Source organism: Ammospiza caudacuta, chromosome 28 (assembly GCF_027887145.1).
Source record: "Ammospiza caudacuta isolate bAmmCau1 chromosome 28, bAmmCau1.pri, whole genome shotgun sequence".
Taxonomy (NCBI): domain Eukaryota; kingdom Metazoa; phylum Chordata; class Aves; order Passeriformes; family Passerellidae; genus Ammospiza; species Ammospiza caudacuta.
The window spans coordinates 1,447,111-1,466,126 of NC_080620.1; the positions used below are offsets into that span (position 1 = coordinate 1,447,111).

Below are 19,016 nucleotides of genomic sequence, written 5' to 3' on the forward strand. Positions count from 1 at the left end.
CAAAACCTGGACACTGGGTCCATTTCAGAAAGCTTCATTTGATTCTGTTTGCAACGGAGTAAAACAGAACACCTGCATGAGGGAGCCCAAATGCTGAGAAAAACCCTGCCTCAGGTGCCCCCCAGCAGGCCAGGGTGGGTACAGGGGTGAACACCCGTGAGGCAAAATTGGTTCTGGGACTGGACCAGCTCCTGGGGTGCTCCAGCCTTTCCCAGGACACTTCCCCAGCCATAGGTGCCAAAATGGGAGCCAGGGAGGGGCTGCAGCATCCCACATCTGTCGTCTCTGTGAAAGCATTTCCACTTAGGCCTGATTCAGCAAAACTGTGTTTTCCCAATTGCTGCTGCACCCAGGGTGAGGACACACAGTCCTGCGGGCTGCCAGCATCTCCCAGGGATGCAGGCACAGGGGGTGGATCAGGCAGCTGATGCGCTGGTCCCCTCACTGGGAAATGTGAGCTTAGGGACACATTTCCAAATCAGAGCTGTCAAAGGACATCTCCGATTTGGGCTTTAGGCTCCCGTTTGTGCCTGCACCCACCCCATTCTGCACCCTCAAACTCTGTGGGTGCCATGGCTCCAGCTGCCCAGGTGGGACCCAGCAGCTGTGGGTGCAGCGCAGGGCACGCAGCAGTGGGGTTACCCTGGCACCCCACGGGTCCCTGGGCTGATGCCAGTGTCCCTTTCCTGCCAGCCCAGTGTCACCCAGCAGTGGGGTCACTCTGACACCCCACGGGCCCCTGGGCTGTTGCCAGTGTCCCCATCCGGCGTCACCCAGCAGTGGGGTCACCCCGGCACCCCACGGGCCCCTGGGCTGCTGCCAGTGCCCCATTCGGCGTCACCCAGCAGTGGGGTCACCCCGGCACCCCACGGGCCCCTGGGCTGCTGCCAGTGTCCCCATCCGGCGTCACCCCCGCCCCCGTGTCCTGGCGCGTCCCTGCACGGCGCGGGCTGCGGGGGCCGCTCAAAGGAGCGATTTTGTGGCTCTGAAGCCCCGGCTCTGTTCGGCGCCAGGCAGGGAGGGCCCTGGGATGCTGGGGCAGCGTGGGTGCTCCCGAGGGAAGGGCACCGCGCTCTGCTGGGCACGGCGCTGCCAGTGCCCCCCACCTCCGGCCCTTTGATTCTGGCCCAGCCTCTTGCCCTGGAAACTGCGGCTGCCCACGGCAGGGTCGGGCAGGGCAGGGTCAGATCTCCTCTCCCTGAGCTCTGTGCCTGAGCCACAGCAGAGCTGGCGTGATGCCAGGCACCATCCCTGCATGAGGAGGGGGACACCCCAGTGTCTGCAGGACTGGGTTTTTGGGGTTCCTGCAAGCCTGAGTGGCAGTGGCTTGTGCTTCCTGAATCTGCTCAGCCTGTTCTGCTTCCCATTTTCCTGGCCTGGGAGATCTGTGGGGTCCCTTGCAAAGGGTGATGGGCTCTTGGGAGCTTGGGGACTGCGTCCCCTGGCTCAAGATTTTGCTGTGAAGCTGCAGAATGGTTCCTCTGCTTCCCAAAACCAGTCCGAGGTTGTGCCCAAAACTGTCTTAAATCCAGTTTAAGGCAATTCAGAGCCCCTGCCTTGGGCCAGCACAGGTGCTGGGGTATGGACAGACAGACAGACAGACAGACAGACATCCAGGCCCCCTTGCTGGTGCCATCTCAAGGACAGGAGCTGAAGGGATTGGACGGGGCTGGCAGAGGTGGAGGGGGCTCACACCAGCAGAGACCTTCATTGCCAAGCAGGGAGATGCTGTTTCTTGCCAGCAGCAAAGATTTCTCCAAAACCATGTGAGAAAAGCACCTGGAGTGAGCTGGGCCAAGGACAGCCAGGTTGGGACCCAGGGCAAGGCTGGGATCAGTGGGAAACAATAGAAATCAAACCCCTGGAACAGTGAGATGACCACTGAGCACTCGTGGGCCGGGGGTTCCACCCCAACCCTCCCTCCCTGCCTTAATCCCAGCCGGGGCCGTGGCACAACCCTCCTGTCCTTGGCCCCAAGTCCCTCTTGTGCCCACCATCAGCTTCCCCCTCCACAACCGAACAGCCCAGGGGTCCCTGCAGCCCTGGCCCGGCCGCCCTCACTCACCATCCACCAGGTCTTGGCCCTCACGTCGTAGCAGAGCTGCCACCTCACGGAGCCCCCGGCCGCTGCCGCTGCCCTGCCCTCCTCCATCCCCGGCGGCTACCACGGGAGAGGGCTGGCACCATGCCCTGCTCCCGGGGCCATCGCTGACGCTGCGGCCCCTCAAAAAGCGCCCAGGGCAGCTGCCAGCCCTGGGAAAGCGGCTGGAGGGAGGCGAGGAATGATCCCAGGCCGGGAGAGTCCGGGCTGCCCCCGGGGAGGCGGGGAGGCTGCTCGGGGTGGGCACTGCCGGGCAGGGGCTGTGCCAGCCGGGACGCGCCACAGGGACAGCACCCACGTCAGCGGGACAGACGGACAGCAAAGGCATGTGCTGGGTCCTGGAGGGTGTGGGAGCTGCTTTGGCTTTGTCTGCCCAGGGAAGGGGCTGCTGCAGGTGCCACCCACAGCCTGCCAGCCTCTGCTCCGGGTACCCCGGCATGTCCCCGTGTGGTGATGGGCACCCATGTCACCTGTTCCACCCAACACACATGTGCTCAGATGGGGGCACCCTCCTTCTCCTTCTCCTTCTCCTTCTCCTTCTCCTTCTCCTTCTCCTTCTCCTTCTCCTTCTCCTTCTCCTTCTCCTTCTCCTTCTCCTTCTCCTTCTCCTTCTCCTTCTCCTTCTCCTTCTCCTTCTCCTTCTCCTTCTCCTTCTCCTTCTCCTTCTCCTTCTCCTTCTCCTTCTCCTTCTCCTTCTCCTTCTCCTTCTCCTTCTCCTTCTCCTTCTCCTTCTCCTTCTCCTTCTCCTTCTCCTTCTCCTTCTCCTTCTCCTTCTCCTTCTCCTTCTCCTTCTCCTTCTCCTTCTCCTTCTCCTTCTCCTTCTCCTTCTCCTTCTCCTTCTCCTTCTCCTTCTCCTTCTCCTTCTCCTTCTCCTTCTCCTTCTCCTTCTCCTTCTCCTTCTCCTTCTCCTTCTCCTTCTCCTCCTTCTCCTTCTCCTTCTCCTTCTCCTTCTCCTTCTCCTTCTCCTTCTCCTTCTCCTTCTCCTTTTCTGTGGGATCTCAGCACCTCAGGACGGAGGTGCAGAGTGGCCGAGACCACCCTTGGGGGGCTCGGGAGTCCTGGAATGTTGCCAGAAGTGTCTGGTGGCTGGACTTTGATCCCACACAGGAGACGACACCTGTATGAGGATGGGAGGATTTCACTGGGGTAAATGGTGAAGGGATAAGTTAATTAGAGAGTGAAACACAGGGTTTAGGAATTCTGTACAGGGGGGTTTAAAGAAGTAAGATGGAGGAATTGGGGCGTGTCCTGTCCTTCTTCTTCTTCTTCTTAGCCTCCATCTTCTGTGGTGATGGTGGCACTTTGGGATTGGTTATTACTAAAAGTGCACAGGTCAATAAGGGTAAAAGGTATTGGGGAAAAATGATAAATATTGTGTACGTAATTTTGAGTATAAAGATAGGTGACCGCCCCGGGGGTGCTCAGTGCGCTCATGGCTGGCTGCTGTGCAGACTTCTGTCGGGCCGAGAGAAAATCTTTTAGATAAACAATTAATAAACACTGAAAACCGAGAAAAAACCTGAAGCCTCTTCTCGTCCTTTGAAGCGCGGGCTGCCCAAGGCCACCTCGGGCCTTTCCAAGTCATTAAAACAGCCGAGAAACCAACACTTTTCTCCTTTTCTCCTTCTCCTTCTCCTTCTTCCTCCTTCTTCTCCTTCTCCTCCCCTCTAGCTCTGGGATGGAAGGGGGTGTGTGGGGGTGTCCCCTGAGGATCTGGGGGAGCTGTACCCCAGCAGAGCTGTGGGTCTCATCTCTGCTCCCAGAGTGGGGCAGGATCTGTCACTGGCCATTCCTGGCCCTGTCACCCTGGTGCCAGCAGGACCTGTGAGGAGCTCAGAGGTGCCTCAGGAGTCACATCCTCCTGGCCCCACTGTTCCCATGTGCGTTGTGGGGTTCCCCAAAGGATCCCAGTGGGGTCACATCTGTGCCCTTCCCTCTGAGCCTGCTCCCCAGCCAGGGATGAGCCATCTGGATTTTGGGCTTTGCCAAGGGAATCCTGACCCCAGTGAGTGCTCAGTGCTCTCAGCTGTCCGTGTCACAATTTCCATTTAGCATTCCTTCTCCTGGGAATTGGGATTTCGTTTGGAGTTTGGGGTCGTGGGCTGAACCCCCCATGCATGGCTGGACAGCCAGCTCTGTCTTTGTTATTCTCAGGGACAATCAGATCCTTCCCAGTGCTCCCTACTGGGACAAAGTGGTCCTTGCTGGGTGCCCAGCCTTCCCCCTATGCCCCCTGTGCCCCCTTATGCCCTCTGTGCCCCCCGTGCCCCCTGCCCTCCTGCCTGCTGCTTGCAGACTTTCCAACCCCAGGGTTTTGCTGCAGGGATTGAGAAAGTTTTTTAGGAAGTCTGAGTTTTTGTGTTTTTTTTTTTTTTCCTTTAAAGCCCAGGAGTCATGGGGGAAGCTGAGTTTATGCTGAGCTGGTGATTTGATGACATTTGGGGATATCCAGACAAGAAGCTTTGGGGATGGAGCCATGCCTGGGGCCCAGGGGGCTTGGGCACCACCACAGACACAGTGCCAAAGGATTTTGGGGTGTGTGGGAAGGGAAGCAGCATGAGGAGCAGGTTGCAGGAATTCAGCTCCTGGAAATAATTAATTTCAAGGCATGGAGATAACTTCCTGATTTACTTTTTTTTCCTAAGCACTATTTTTTAAAATCATTAATTTTGATCAAAAGCCAGGCCTTTTCTTGGGAAAAGAACTCTGGAGTTTCTCATGAACACTTTGCTTTCCAATGAGACTTTTTTCATCCAAACAAGGGTTTGGGGCAGAAAATGAACGCAAAGCTGAGCCATGGTTGCAGCTCAGAGCTGGTACCAGGGCAGGAGGGTGGCACTGGGCAGCAATGGGTGCTGGGAGGGTGGGCAGACAGATTGAGCTGAATGATGAAAATCTCCCTGTTTGGAATCTTCCAGAATTGCTGCTCGGCTTGGAAAAGGTGGCTTTAAAGGGGTGGGTGACAGTGTGAGTGTGTGTGGGGGGGGGGGGCACAAGCAGGCACGTGTGTGTGTGTGACACGAGTGTGTGTGTGATGTGTGTGTGACATTTGTGTGTGTGACAGGAATGTGTGTGTGATGTGTGTGTGTGACAGGAATGTGTGTGTGATGTGTGTGTGTGATGTGTGTGTGTGACAGGAATGTGTGTGTGATGTGTGTGCGACTGGAGTGTGTGTGTGACATGAGTGTGACAGGAGTGTGCGTGACACAACTGTGTGCGACAGAAATATGTGTGACATGAGTGTGTGTGACACGAGTAAATGTGGGACATGTGTGTGACACAAGTGCGTGTGTGATATGAAAGTGGAAAGTGTGCATGTGACACGAGTGTGTGTGACATGAGTGTGTGTGACACGAGTGAGTGTGGGACATGTGTATGTGACACAAGTGTGTGTGATGTGAAAGTGTGTGTGTGACACAAGTGTGTGTGACACGAGTGCATGTGTGACACGAGTGTGACAAGAGTGTGTGTGACACAAGTGTGTGTGTGATGAATGTGACACGAGCGTTTGTGTGACAGTAGTGTGCGTGCACATGCATGTGTGTGATGACTGTGTGTGAGACGTGTGTGTGACATGACTGTGTGTGTGCTGTGTGTGTATGACATGAGTATGACGAGTGCATGTGTGACAGGAGCGTGTGTGTGATGTGTGTGTGTGACACGAGTGTGTGTGACAGGAGTGTGCCCGTGCCCCACGTGTGCCACACACGGGTGGTGCGCTGACGCTGAGCGGAGCAGACGCTCCCGCTGGAGGCAGCTCTGGTGCCCCAGGGCTGGCAGAGCAGGGAGGAGATGCCGAGGGATGGCACCAAAAATACACCGAGAGTCCTTGGTGGGCTGGGAGGAGCCTCTGGCACGTCCCTGCTGTGGGGAAGGGCTCTGGGGTGTCTGGGGGGCCCCAATGCTCCTGCCAGGATGGTGTTTGTGGGGGGAGCACTGTGGGAATGCCAGAGCTGGGGGTGCCACCAACTCCTGGTCTGTCACCAGGGACTTGATGGGGGTCTGGAAGGGCTCTGACCGGCACTGGGGGGCAGAGGGGGGTGAGAGCCCCCAGAGTGTGGGGAGGGAGGGAGGAGGTGGCCCCAGTGCTGACCCCCACCCTGGCATGACCCCCACTCTGCCATTCCTGGGGCAGGGCTGTTGGGAGGCAGAGCCAGGAGAATGGATGTGCTGGGGAGGGGGCTGGGGCTCAGCCTGAGGACCTGGGGCTTGCCTTGGCATCTCAGCACTGCCCGGTGACCCTGCCTCCTCTGGGTCCTCACTGGTGCAAAGCCCAGCTCTCTGTGCCTCAGTTTCCCTGGCAGGAAGGGCTGTGCCCACTGCTGCTCACTGTACCCGTATCCCCAGGGCCTTGCTCCTGGAGGTGGCAGTGGGGCTGTCACAGCTGGGCCTTGTTCCTGAAGGTGGCAGTGGGGCTGTCACAGCTGGGCCTTGTTCCTGAAGGTGGCAGTGGGGCTGTCACAGCTGGGCCCCCCTGCTGCCCACACTGGGTCACCCTGCCCGGGCTGTCACCCCACGGGGCTCTGTGTGCTCCTGTGGGAGTGACAGGGCTGTGCAGGTGTGTGAGGGCACACGTGGGTGTCCCCCTGCCACATCTCCTGCCACCAGTGGCTCCAGTACTGTGCTGTCAGGGGCTGGGGCTGCTCTGGGAGGGTCAGGCCCTGCTATCGTTTGGGATCACTCATTAGTGATGAGGGATCAGTGCGAGGGTCAGGCTAGTCCCACAGGTGCCCTTGTGTGCACACCTTCCCTTGCTCTCTCTGCTTCAGTTTGCCTTGGTGTCTTTTCCTCCCGGTGCTCCTGATGCCACTTTCTGCTGGGCAATGATCCCATGGGAGTAACGTGGTGGCACTTTGCTGGAGCCACCAGGATCAGCAGGTTGGCAGTGTGAGCCCATTACCTGGCTCCACGGCAAGAGGAGGCAAACGGGGACAGGGTGAATCCCTGTGTGAGCTCGTGTCCCCAGGGATGGAGGTGGAGGTCCCTGCTTTACTCTCATGTGGGACCCCTCCCATGAGGGCCAGCACCTGGAGCTGGGTGCTGGTTCCTGTCTGGGACCACGGCAGCTCCTGCAGCCCCTGAGCTGGGATCACTGCCCACATCTGAGCCTTTTTTGGGATGTCACATTTGGTGGCCAAGAGGAGAGAGGACACAACAATGAGAGGGGTGACAACAACAGTGCGTCCCTGCTCAGTCCCATCTCTGAACATGCCCAGCACGGCCCGGGGGGGGCACGCCTGGGGGGGTGCGGTAAATTCTGCACCCCAAAGCCACCCCCCCTTAGGGCAGGATACCCCCCAGCGCCCCCAGCGCACCCTGCCAGGGAAGGGAGGGCACCACGGCCCCGGGGCTGGACGAGCGGGCCGGACCCACCCCGGACAGCGCCGGCCCCGCTTTGGGCAGGGCCTCCCGCCCGTTCCGCGGGGAGCTGCGGCTGTGCCGGGCGGTGCCGTGCCGTGCCGTGCCGTGCCGTGCCGTGCCGTGCCGTGCTGTGCCGTGCCGGGCTGTGCCGTGCCGTGCTGTGCCGTGCCGTGCTGTGCCGTGCCGTGCCGTGCCGTGCCGTGCCAGGCGGTGCCGTGCTGTGCCGGGCGGTGCCGGGCTGTGCCGTGCCGTGCCGTGCCGTGCCGTGCCGGGCGGTGCCGTGCTGTGCCGGGCGGTGCCGGGCTGTGCCGTGCCGTGCTGTGCCGTGCCGTGCCGTGCCGTGCCGGGCGGTGCCGTGCCGTGCTGCGCCGTGCCAGGCGGTGCCGTGCTGTGCCGGGCGGTGCCGTGCTGTGCCGTGCCGTGCTGTGCCGTGCCGTGCCGTGCCGAGCCGTGCCGTGTGGCCGTGCCGTGCCGTGTGGCCGTGCCGAGCCGTGCCGTGCCGTGCCGTGTGGCCGTGCCGTGCCGTGCCGTGTGTTCCGCGCCCCGTGCCCCCCCCCCCGGGACCCCAGACCCGGCTCGGCCCCGGCGCCGGGCGGGGCTCGGGGGCGGCGCCGCGCGGGCGGGGGCGGCGGTGACGTCAGGCGCTGTCCGCGGTGCTGAGGGAAGATGGCGGCGCGCTAGAGCCGGGCGGCGGCCAGGGCCCCCCGCGCCCCCCGCGCCCCCCGGCACCCGCACCGCCGCCATGTCGCTGCTCTGCGTCGGAGGTACCGGGGCACGGGGCGCGGGGCGCGGGCCGGGCGGGGGGCGCGTCCCGCGCGGGGACGGAGCGGAGCCCGGGGCGGAGAGGGGGGAGCGCGGGCCCGGCGGGGCTGAGGGGAGCGCGGGCGGGAGGGGGCGGTGAGGCGGGGGGGCCGTGGGAACGGCTCCATTCAGCAGCGCCCGGCGCGTGGATTTATGAATGAACCGGCGGGGGCGCGCGCGCGGCGCGGGAGCCAGGAGCGGGGGTGGGGGAGGGGCGGGGGTGTGGGCGCGCCCTGCCCGCACAGGGATCCCCGGAACCCCCCGGGATCCCCCGGAAGCCCCCGGGATCCCCCGGAACCCCGCGGGATCCCCCCGAACGCTGGTCCTGACCCCGAACCCCGCCGGGAGGGACCGGGCTCCCTCCGCGCCTCCCGCCGCCCCATGGAGCTCCCCCCGGAACCCTCCCGGGCTCCCCTCCCGCTGTGGGAAGGGGCTCCCCCCGGAACAACTCCCGGGTTTCCTTCATATCCTCCCAGCGCCGTGGGGCGGGAGCTGCCCCCATAACTTCCCACTGCCGGGGAGGGAGGGGGGTCCCCTATAAACCCCCCCGGGCTCCCTCCATCGCCCTCCCCCGCCGTGGGGAGGGGGCTCCCCCCTCGCCGCCCACCCCATCCTATCCAGCTTGCCTCCCCCTCGGAGCCCCTGCCCTTCCCATCCTGCTCCCTTCGCGTCTCTTCCCACACCCCCCTCAAGCACTGACCTCACCGTGCTCGTACACCCCCCCACCATCGCATCCCTCCCCATATACCCCCTCCCCAGCCCCCCCAGGACCACACCCCTCACGCCTATCCTCAGGCACCCCCATCCTGCAGATGCAGCCCTCTGCATTCCCAACCACCCCCTCATCAAAAATAACCCATCTGTGCCCCCAACACCCCACGTCCACCCCCACCCCCTCAATTACACCCTGAAGCACCCCCAACCCCTAAAATCCCTCCACTACCAAAATCATCTACCCCCATCTATGTATCTCTACATTCTCTCAATTCACCCAAAATCATCCTAACCCATCTATGTATCTCTACATTCTCACTCCCTCAAACAGACCCTATGCACCCCAAATCCCACACTGTGGGGATTGAAACCCTAAATACGCCTCTCAGATTGCAGCCCGAGCCCCAGCCCCACCTCTTGCAGCCCCCTGTGCCCCCTGCAGGTGTTGCCCAGCCTGGCATGGGGATGCTGGCGGGGGTCAGGGTACGACCTGGGGCTCTGGTGCTGTGTGCCCAGTTAGGAGAGCTGGTGCTGGTCTCCCATACTGGGATGTACTGGGGCACTGCACAGGCAGGGGATCCCTGCACCCAGCACACTGAGCCCTGCCCACCCCAGTGCCCAAATGAGCCCTGCAGGCTTGGCCTCAGCCTCGCTGCTCAGTCTGGACTGAATGCTCAATGAGGGGGGACAGAAGTCGGGAGGGGTCCCTTTGCCCCCTTCTCAAGGCCCTGTGACATCCTGGTGGGGATGGGGTAGCACTTGTGTGTCTTGGGGTCAGAGGATGGAGGTGGCAGAGGGACAGCTGGGACAAGGTGGGCCATAGAGTGTCTGGATTCCTGGATTCCCTCACCCCAGGTGAAATCTGGAGGAAATGGGGCTCTCCCGGTGCTGCCTGAGTTCATCAGGATGGAGGCTGAGCCCCTTCCACCCCCTGACGTGTCCTTGTCCTTGAGGTGTTGTCACAGCCCCCTCTCTGGTGGCAGTGCCACCGCTGGCGTGCCCCTGTGTGCCCCCCTGCCAGCCCCAGATTTCAGTACTCTCCTCTGGCAGGGGAAGTGCCTCTTTACTGCCACTTAAAGGACTGTCACATGCGGTGACACCCTCGGTGGCGCTGGGGGTGGCTGCTCAGAACAGCTCCGAGTGGGCTGGGGCTTCCCCCAGTGCCCGTCACCACTCGCTGCTCACGCTCCCCGGGCTATTCTGGGGGTCCCGGGGGTGGGGGTGCCACCCCAGAGCCTCCCCCGGCTTTCCCCGCCCCTCATGGGGGATTTGTGCCAGGGGTGTCCCTGTGTGACAGGACTGGAGTGACCCGGCAGTGTGGGGTGACTGGGGACAGGAGGGGGTGTCTGGAGTGGCGGGAGGCAGACGGACAGATGGACAGGCGGGCGGACGGGCGGCTGGAGAGGCAGATGGAGAGACGGAGGGACAGATGGATGAAGGGGATGGGAGACGTGATCACAGAGGCTGAGGGGTGGGTGGGTGGGTGGAGGGACAGAGGGAGAGGAAGGACAGAGGGGTGGATGGAAGGACAGACGGGTGGGTGGACGGATGGAGGGGTGCATGGAGGGTTGGACAGAGGGTTGGGTGATGGACAGACTGATGTATGGGGGATAGACATGGGGATGGGTGTGTGGAGAGACCCGTGAGTGGACGGAGAGTGGGGTGGACAGGCAGAGGCATGGGTGGGTGAACAGAGAGGGGAGGGGACAGAGAGACAGGTAAATGGACGGACAGAGGGATGGACAAATTGTGGATGGTAGGAGTGGGTGGACAGACATGCAAATGGATGGACAGGCAGAAGGGTGGGTGAGTGGAGAGACAGGAAAATGGACAGAGGGGTGGGTGGATGGACAGAAGGATGGGTGAATGGAGAGACAGGAAGGACAGAGGCGTGGGTGGATGGACAGAGGGGTGGGAGGATGGATGGACAGCAAGATGGATGGCAGATGGGCGGGTGGATGGCTGGAGCATGGATGGGTGGGTGGAGAGACTGGTAATGGACAGGCAGCAGGATGGATGTACAGAGGAATGTGTGGACAGGCAGAGGGAAGGACAGACAGACAGACAGGCCTTGAGGCATGCCAACAGCCCAGCCCAGTTTAATGCCATTCCCAGTCCAATCTCTGCCAGCTGCCTCCTGACTCAATTTCCCCACGTGTTCAACACCCCCTGAGAGGAGGGAGATCACCCCAGCCTGGGGAGCCCCCAGCTTGCTGATGTCACATAAGTGTCACACTGTTCTCAGCTCCTTGCCTGGGGACTCAGGTTGAATTTAGCCCCAGGGTGGCACCCCAGGTCTCGCCAGCCCTGTGCCAGCTTTGGGGACCCTTTGATGGGTGGGAGGGCAGCACTTCCTGCAGATGGTGACAGCAGGACTTCTCCCTGGCAGGAGATGACAGCCAGGAAAGCCACGTGTTCCCTGGGTAATTGTTTGTTCCTGTCAGCTCGGGTATTTTTGGAGCTTTTCCTTCCTCTGCTCTCCCGTTCCTTTTTGGAAGCAGCAGCTGGTAAAGAATAGTGGGTGCCCCTGGGCCCGGGGGAAGGGGGATCCCTGTCAGCCACAGGCAGGTTCTGGCTCCACATTCTCTGTTAGAATAGAATAATATAAATTTATAATATGTAAAATAGAATGTATAAATACATTTATTTCATTTACATAATCATTACACACAGTGGTGCCAGCCATCCCCAGCCAGCCCCCAGGCTCCCAGCCTGGTGTCACTCGAGGATCTTTGGGATCCCGGAGCTTTGTGCCAGCCCCCCGAGTGTGAATTCCCCATCTCTATGGTTCCCTGGGAACGTGGCTGCCAGTGGCGTCTCTGCTGACCTTCCTTGGGGCACAAAGCCACCCAACGTGTCACCCTTTCGGTGGCACAGGGCAGGCAGCCGGGTTGGAGGCTCCCCAGTTGTTTCCGAGGTGCCGCTTTGCCTTGCCTCAGTTTCCCCGAGGTTTCTGGTGCCTGCTGCCAGCCCAGCCAGGCACGTGGCGCTGGCGGCAGCCCCGCGTCCCTTCCGGCGCTGGTGGCGGCTGATAAGCGGTGGCGAGTGGCACGTCTCCGAAATCAAATTACCTTTGATGTCGCCAGGGCTATTTTCATCCCTGCTCGGTCACGTTGGTCGTGCACCCGCTGGCACCCGCGTCACTTAGGCGTTCTCCGGGTGCTGTGTCATTCCCTGCCCGCCCGCTCCCCTCCCCACAGCCCCGAGGACGCCCCCGGGCATTGGCGGCGTCGGTACCGGCTGTGCCCGGCCCCCTTTGCCCCCCCAGTGCAGCCACAGGCTGGGCACCGACCCCCCACCCAACGGGGAACATCTGGGCGTGTCAGCCAGGACTGGGGGGCTTCCCGTGGAGCAGGATCAGAGGGCTCCCTGCACCCCCAATGGGCACGATGGGAACCAGCCCCACAGTGCCTCCACGGGGGAGACACGGCTGGGGTGCAATGGGGATGTTTTGGGGCTGTATAGGATTTGCGGGGCATCTCCTCCACCCCTGGGGCTGTTTTGGCTCAGGGAGGGTTACAAGCACCGACTCACCCGGTTTCCTATGGGAAATGTGGGTCAGTGGTTTGGGAGAGTCTTAATTAACCCTGGTCCTGCTGGGCTGATGCCACCCAGATGGGACTCGAGTGGGGAACAGCGTGCCCCAGACCACAGGTTTTCCTCTGGATATGGATGGTAACATCATCTGTTTCTCCAAATAAATCCCAAATCAAAAGTGTGGGGTGAGGGGGTAACACCCCCTCAACAACCCTTAACCCCTGGTCATTTGCGGTTGCAAGCTGTCACACAGTAGCAGGTTTTTGGGGGAGCATTTTCTCCCCTCTGATGCCCACCTCCATCTCATGTGTGATCCCTCACCCTCACTTGGCATGGGGGATCCCAGCACTTTTCCCACCTGGCAGCTGGCGGGGGTTGGGGGACAACCAGGACTGGGGTCCTCCCACCCCCCTGACACCCTGGTGGGGATCCCCAGCCTTTTCCCAGGGTCTCAGCCTGATTTTCTTCCCTGCCTTTGTCCCCACAGTTAAAAAGGCCAAGTATGATGGGCCCCAAGGTAAGTGAGACCCCACCTGAGGGGAGAGGGTGGGGGGCTCTTGGGCTGCTTGGGTGTGGCAGGATCAGAGGAGGGGCTGGGGAAGGGGGTCAAGGGGACCCTTAGCTCTGGAGGCATTGTTTGGCAAGCTGGGGACACACACACAAATGGGGGTGCCCTGGACAGAGCGGGGGGCTCACATCCTCCCAGCCCTGGCTGGGATCCCTCCTGGGACTGGGGTGCTGAGGGAAGTGTGTGTGGGCTGGCAGGGGGCAGTGTCGGGGAGGGGGGACACACTGGGGGTCACTTCACCCTCTGCTTGTTCCCACAGAGAAGTTTAACACCTACGTGACCCTGAAGGTGCAAAATGTCAAGAGCACGACCATCGCAGTGCGGGGCAACTTGCCCTCCTGGGAGCAGGACTTCATGTTGTGAGTGTCCATGGGTGTGCAGGACTTCATGTTGTGAGTGTCCATGGGTGTGCAGGACTCCATGTTGTGAGTGTCCATGGGTGTGCAGGACTCCATGTTGTGAGTGTCCATGGGTGTGCAGGACTTCATGTTGTGAGTGTCCATGGGTGTGCAGGACTTCATGTTGTGAGTGTCCATGGGTGTGCAGGACTCCATGTTGTGAGTGTCCATGGGTGTGCAGGACTTCATGTTGTGAGTGTCCATGGGTGTGCAGGACTTCATGTTGTGAGTGTCCATGGGTGTGCAGGACTCCATGTTGTGAGTGTCCATGGGTGTGCAGGACTTCATGTTGTGTTCATGGGTGTGCAGGACTCCATGTTGTGAGTGTCCATGGGTGTGCAGGGCTTCATGTTGTGAGTGTCCATGGGTGTGCAGGACTCCATGTTGTGTCCATGGGTGTGCAGGACTTCATGTTGTGAGTGTCCATGGGTGTGCAGGGCTTCATGTTGTGTTCATGGGTGTGCAGGACTCCATGTTGTGTCCATGGGTGTGCAGGACTTCATGTTGTGTCCATGGGTGTGCCGGACTCCATGTTGTGAGTGTCCATGGGTGTGCAGGGCTTCATGTTGTGTCCATGGGTGTGCAGGACTTCATGTTGTGTTCATGGGTGTGCAGGACTCCATGTTGTGTCCATGGGTGTGCAGGACTTCATGTTGTGTTCATGGGTGTGCAGGACTCCATGTTGTGAGTGTCCATGGGTGTGCAGGGCTTCATGTTGTGAGTGTCCAGGGGTCCCCTGAGCTCCCCCATCCCTGCTGCTCCCCCCTGCCCCCATAAACAACACGGGGAGTCCCCCACTGCCCTGAGCCCAGATCTGAGGGGCTCACCTGAGTCCTGGCAGTCCCTGAGAGGACAGGTAGAAGCTGGGGTGGTCCCAGGAGGCTGCAGAGACCTGAGGGGGGTTCACTTCATGGGGGTAACCTGATCCCTTTCCTGTCCCCAGTGAGATCAATCGGCTGGACTTGGGCCTGACTGTGGAGGTGTGGAACAAGGGGCTCATCTGGGACACCATGGTGGGCACGGTGTGGATCCCCCTCCGGACCATCAGGCAGTCCAATGAGGTAGGAGGCAGGCACAGGCTCAGCCCCAAGGGACATGTGCCACCCCAGCTGTCCTTTGGGCCAGGCAGAGCCTTCCCCATCCTGCCTGGGGCCACACCCTGTGTGCTGGGGTTGTTGGGAAATGAAAGGGGGCTCTGGGAGCTTTCCTCACCCCATTTCTACCTGACAGGAGGGCCCTGGGGAATGGCTCACACTCGACTCCCAGGTCATCATGACAGACAATGAGATTTCAGGCACCAAGGATCCGACCTTCCACCGCATCCTCCTGGACACGCGCTTTGAGCTGCCGCTGGGTGGGTGCCCATCCCCATCCCCATCCCCAGGCTGTCCTTCCTTGCCCTCAGCCCCAGGGCTGCCCATGAGCTTTGGAGCTCAGGCTGAGGGTCTGATCCTCAGCCCCAAAAGCTTGAGGGCTGTTTTGGGGGATCTATGCACTAACTGGGGTCTTTGCCCTCACAGATATCCCTGAGGAGGAGGCCAGGTACTGGGCCAAGAAACTGGAGCAGCTCAACGCGATGCGGGACCAGGATGATGTGAGTGCTGCCAGTCCTGGGGTGAGGGGGCAGGGGCAGTGCTGCCAGCAGGAGCCCTCACCAGCCCCTCTCTCCCCAGTATGCCTTCCAGGAGGAGCAGGAAAAGCCTCTGCCTGTGCATGGCTCACAGTGCTGTAAGTGCTGCCCTGTCCCTGCCCCACTGGGGGACACCCACACCCTCCCTTCTCCCCACTCCCACACCAAGGAGTTTCAAGGGGTGGGCTCCACATCTGCTTTGGGGCATTGGATCCCAACCAAGTAGGGTTTAACTTCACCCCATACCCAGTCCCCATCCCCATTCCTGTTATCCTTCCTGTGTCTGCCAGTGTTTCTCTGCTGTCTCCCAGCTCCACAGTGGCTGAGCCTTCCTGTGTGTGGAGGGGAGCAATAGGAGCAATGGGGCTGATGAGAGCAGTTCCACTGGGGCAAGGGACAGCAGGCTGGTGTTGGGGGCTGCTGGATGGGGGCCCTGCAGAGGTATTTGGGGTGCCAGCTCAGTTTGTCCCAACACATGCCTCAGTTCCCTTCTATAACCACCCCAGGGGCATGCATGGTTCAGTGCCCCTGTGCCCAGCCCCAGGCCCTGTCCCCTGTCAGTGCCACCATGCCTGGCCATAGCATTGTCCCCAGCCTGGGTCAGTGGCACCATGCCCACACAGGCACTGTCTCCAGTCCAGCTTGGTGTCATCATGATCAGGCCCAGGCAGTGTCCCAGTGCCAGTGTGCCCCATGCTGGATGCTGTCCCCAGGGCAGTGTCCCAGTGCCAGTGTGCCCTCTGGGGAGATGCTGGTTCCTCCCAACCAGCTGCCTCCATCTTTATTGTCTCTGCCCCTTTCTTTGTAGGCAACTGGAATTATTTTGGCTGGGGAGAACAGCAGAGTAAGTATCCTGCCCACTCCTCTCTTCCCAGCCTGGGGGTCCCCAGCACATCCCTCTTTGCCTGTCCCAGGGCTCAGAGGACCTGGAGCTTGGGTCTAGCCTGTGGCCTTGTGCCATGACTCTGTACTGGGAGAGGACAGTGTCACCAAGTGCCCTGTCCTGGGCAGGGCTGTCCCCATGGGCTGGTGGGGACATGGCACCATGGGGCTCTGTGCCCTTGGGGTGTCCCAGTGGCAATGAGCAGTTCAGGCTTTGCCTCTGTGGTGGAACATTGGTGGGGCAGAGGGAGGGTCCCTGCCCCCATCCTCTTCCTCCTTCTGTATGTCCCAAATTCCCCCTCCACCTTCCCCTGATCCCCCCAAACCCCTCCTGTGCTGATAACAGGTCAGCTCACCCCTCATCCTGCCCTGGGCCCACCTCCCCAGCACGGTCCCACAGCGGTGGGGACACAGTGGTGTCCTGAAGGCTCTGTGCAGGGTCGGGGGCAGATTTGGGCCATCCCCTGCCCCGCTCACTGTGGCCCCCTGCAGACGATGACCCCGACAGTACCGTGGATGACCGGGACAGTGACTACCGCAGCGAGACCAGCAACAGCATCCCCCCACCCTACTACACCACGTCCCAGCCCAACGCCTCCGTGCACCAGTACCCCATGAGGCACCAGCAGCAGAGCTCCCGCGACTCCTACACCGACTCCATGCAGAGCTACGAGATGGACTACTCGGACCAGGCTCCCATCAGGTACAGTGGCCACAGCCAGCTCACCCTGGGACCGGCTCTCTCAACCTCCCCCGCAGGTGACAGAGGCCAGCGGGTCCCCAGGGGGACGCCAGGGATGGCGCTCCCAGTGACAGAGGGAAGGATGAGGTGAGGAAGAGCGGGGTGGTGCTGGTCCCATCCAAGCCTTTCCTTCTCACTGGGAAGTTTTCAAACTCTTTTGGGTCACTTCCCTCCTCTGTCCTCACTGGGTTTGGGGCCCCCCACCCCTGGCTGTCCCTGCTGGGAGCTGGGCAGTGCAGCATGAGGTAGCTGGGGACACAGACTCTGGTGGCAGAGCCCACCCCAAAGTGCCAGCCCCCTCCAGGTGTTCAGAGCCTCCCTGCCAGCGTCCCCACGGCAGCAGGGGGTGGCGGGTGGCGGTGGGAGCTCTCTGACCATGTTCCTCTCCTCCCCTGGCAGACGCTATGGTAGCGTAGACTCTGCCGCAATCGGGCGCAGCGACGCTGAGTCCGGTTCTGAGTCGAGCAGGCGGACCAGCCGCCAGCCTTCCCTTGAGAGCAGGCGGTCCCTAGACCTGTCGGATAGGTGGGTCCCTACCTGTGCGTGTGCCGTGTGCCGTCGCAGAGTGCTGTGCTCGGTCCTTGCAGCCATGGTGAGGCCAACACCAGTCCTGGCAAGGGCGGCCTTGTGCCACCCTCCCCGCCCCGAATCAGCCTCCTGCAGGGACAGCTTTGGGGTGCTCCAGGTGTCCCCCCAGCCCCTCTTGCTGCTGCACCCCAGTTCATGGGGTGACATCCCGGCATCCTGGTCCTGCTTGCTGGCACTGCGACTGTCTGGCAGTGCTGCTGCCTGTTCCTTGTCGTGTCAGCGGGTGTGGGACTGGGCCCTTGGGGACTCAAATGCCACTCCCCGTTCCTGGTCACCTGCCAGGGTGTGCCGGTCTTCATGCAGTGATTTGGGATCCTGCCATGTGCCAAGAGCGCCTCTCCCAGCTCTGGCCAGGATCAGGATGGGGAGGTGTGGGGTTTCCAGGTGTGAGCTGTGTCTCCTGCATCCCTGTACCCCAAGTGCTCCTTCCCAAGGTACCTGGATGATGCCAGTACCCCTCCCAGCTGGGACCAGCCTGAGCCATCCCCTAGCACTCTCTTCCCTGCGGTGTCCCCTGGCTTCCCCAGCCTGGCTCAGCCACTGTGGGCTCTGTCAGCCCAGCCCCTCACCTTTGTCCCCTCACACACCCCCTGAGCCCTGGCTGCCAGTGCTGGAGACGTGGTGTCGGCCTCTTCCTCGGCATGTCCCTGTCCTGTCTGCATGTCTGCTTCTGTCAGCCTGTCCCCATGGAGCCACGGGGCTGCCCTGTCCCTGGCAGCCTCCCGGGCCCCTGTGGGCCTCCCAGTGCAGGCAGCTGTGAGAGGAGGGGTCTGGGGGGGCAGATGGGGCGGGGGAAGGAGTCTGGCCTGGCAGCAAGGGCAGAGAGGGGCCCCCCAGGCAGGGATGGTGTCAAGGCGAGTGAGGGGGTTTTGGGGGTGTCCTGGGGTGGGGGTGCCTGGGAGGGCTGTGCAGAGCACGGGTGACAGATCTGTGTGTCAGGGGCAGGACAGGGTGAATGGCAGCAGCAGGAGGCAGGATCTGGCACCCCTGGCTGGGATGAGCCCAGGAGACAGACACTGTGAGCCCATCCCCACTGTCAGCCCAGGCACGGGCAGGCAGCTCAGAGTGCCCCTCCTGGGGGGCTGGTTCAGCCCATGGAGTCTCCTGGTTCTGTGCCTTCGGCTCCCCATGGGAGCTGCACATCCTCCCGCCCCTGGGGCAGGGCCTGGGGCTCTGCCTGGGTGCCACGGACCCACGGGAGCCCTGTCCTTGTGTCCCCTCGGCCCCCAGCCCCACAGGCAGCAGCCGCTACGCCTCGTCGGCCGAGCTGAGCCAGGGCAGCTCCCAGCTGAGCGAGGACTTCGAGAACGAGAGCCTGCGGGACTCGGAGCTGGACGAGAGGGACGGCGACTCCTACCACTCCTGCCACAGCTCCGTCAGCTACCGCAAGGACTCCCCCCGCTGGGAGGAGGAGGATGATGATGATCTCTACCTGGAGGAGGAGGAGGAAGAGTTCATTGAGGACTACAGTGAGACTGAGGAAGGCTACCCCAAGGAAGAGGAGTTGGAAGAGGAGGAGGAGGAGGAGCTGCGGGAGCAGGACACCTATGAACCCCCTGAGCATGAAACGTACCCACCACCACAGAAACCCCTGCCACAGCAGCCACAGCAGCAGCAGCAGCAGCAACAGGTCCTGCAGCAGCAGCAGCAACAGCAACAGCAGCAGCAGCAAGCCCAGCTGGTCCCACAGCAGA

At 61.5% G+C, this 19,016-nt stretch overlaps 1 protein-coding gene across 1 annotated transcript in view; it reads left to right on the forward strand.

The window, feature by feature from the left end:
- The first annotated feature begins 8,135 nt into the window (after window positions 1-8,135).
- Window positions 8,136-19,016, forward strand: part of UNC13A (unc-13 homolog A) — a 36,797-nt gene continuing 25,916 nt past the window's right edge. The window contains exons 1-10 of the mRNA XM_058821327.1: window positions 8,136-8,226; window positions 13,002-13,031; window positions 13,342-13,441; window positions 14,424-14,541; window positions 14,711-14,834; window positions 15,001-15,074; window positions 15,154-15,208; window positions 15,919-15,954; window positions 16,485-16,695; window positions 18,553-18,898. Of these exons, the coding sequence (XP_058677310.1) occupies window positions 8,205-8,226; window positions 13,002-13,031; window positions 13,342-13,441; window positions 14,424-14,541; window positions 14,711-14,834; window positions 15,001-15,074; window positions 15,154-15,208; window positions 15,919-15,954; window positions 16,485-16,695; window positions 18,553-18,898 (1,116 nt within the window). The 5' untranslated portion in view covers window positions 8,136-8,204. The remainder of the gene's footprint in view (window positions 8,227-13,001; window positions 13,032-13,341; window positions 13,442-14,423; window positions 14,542-14,710; window positions 14,835-15,000; window positions 15,075-15,153; window positions 15,209-15,918; window positions 15,955-16,484; window positions 16,696-18,552; window positions 18,899-19,016) is intronic.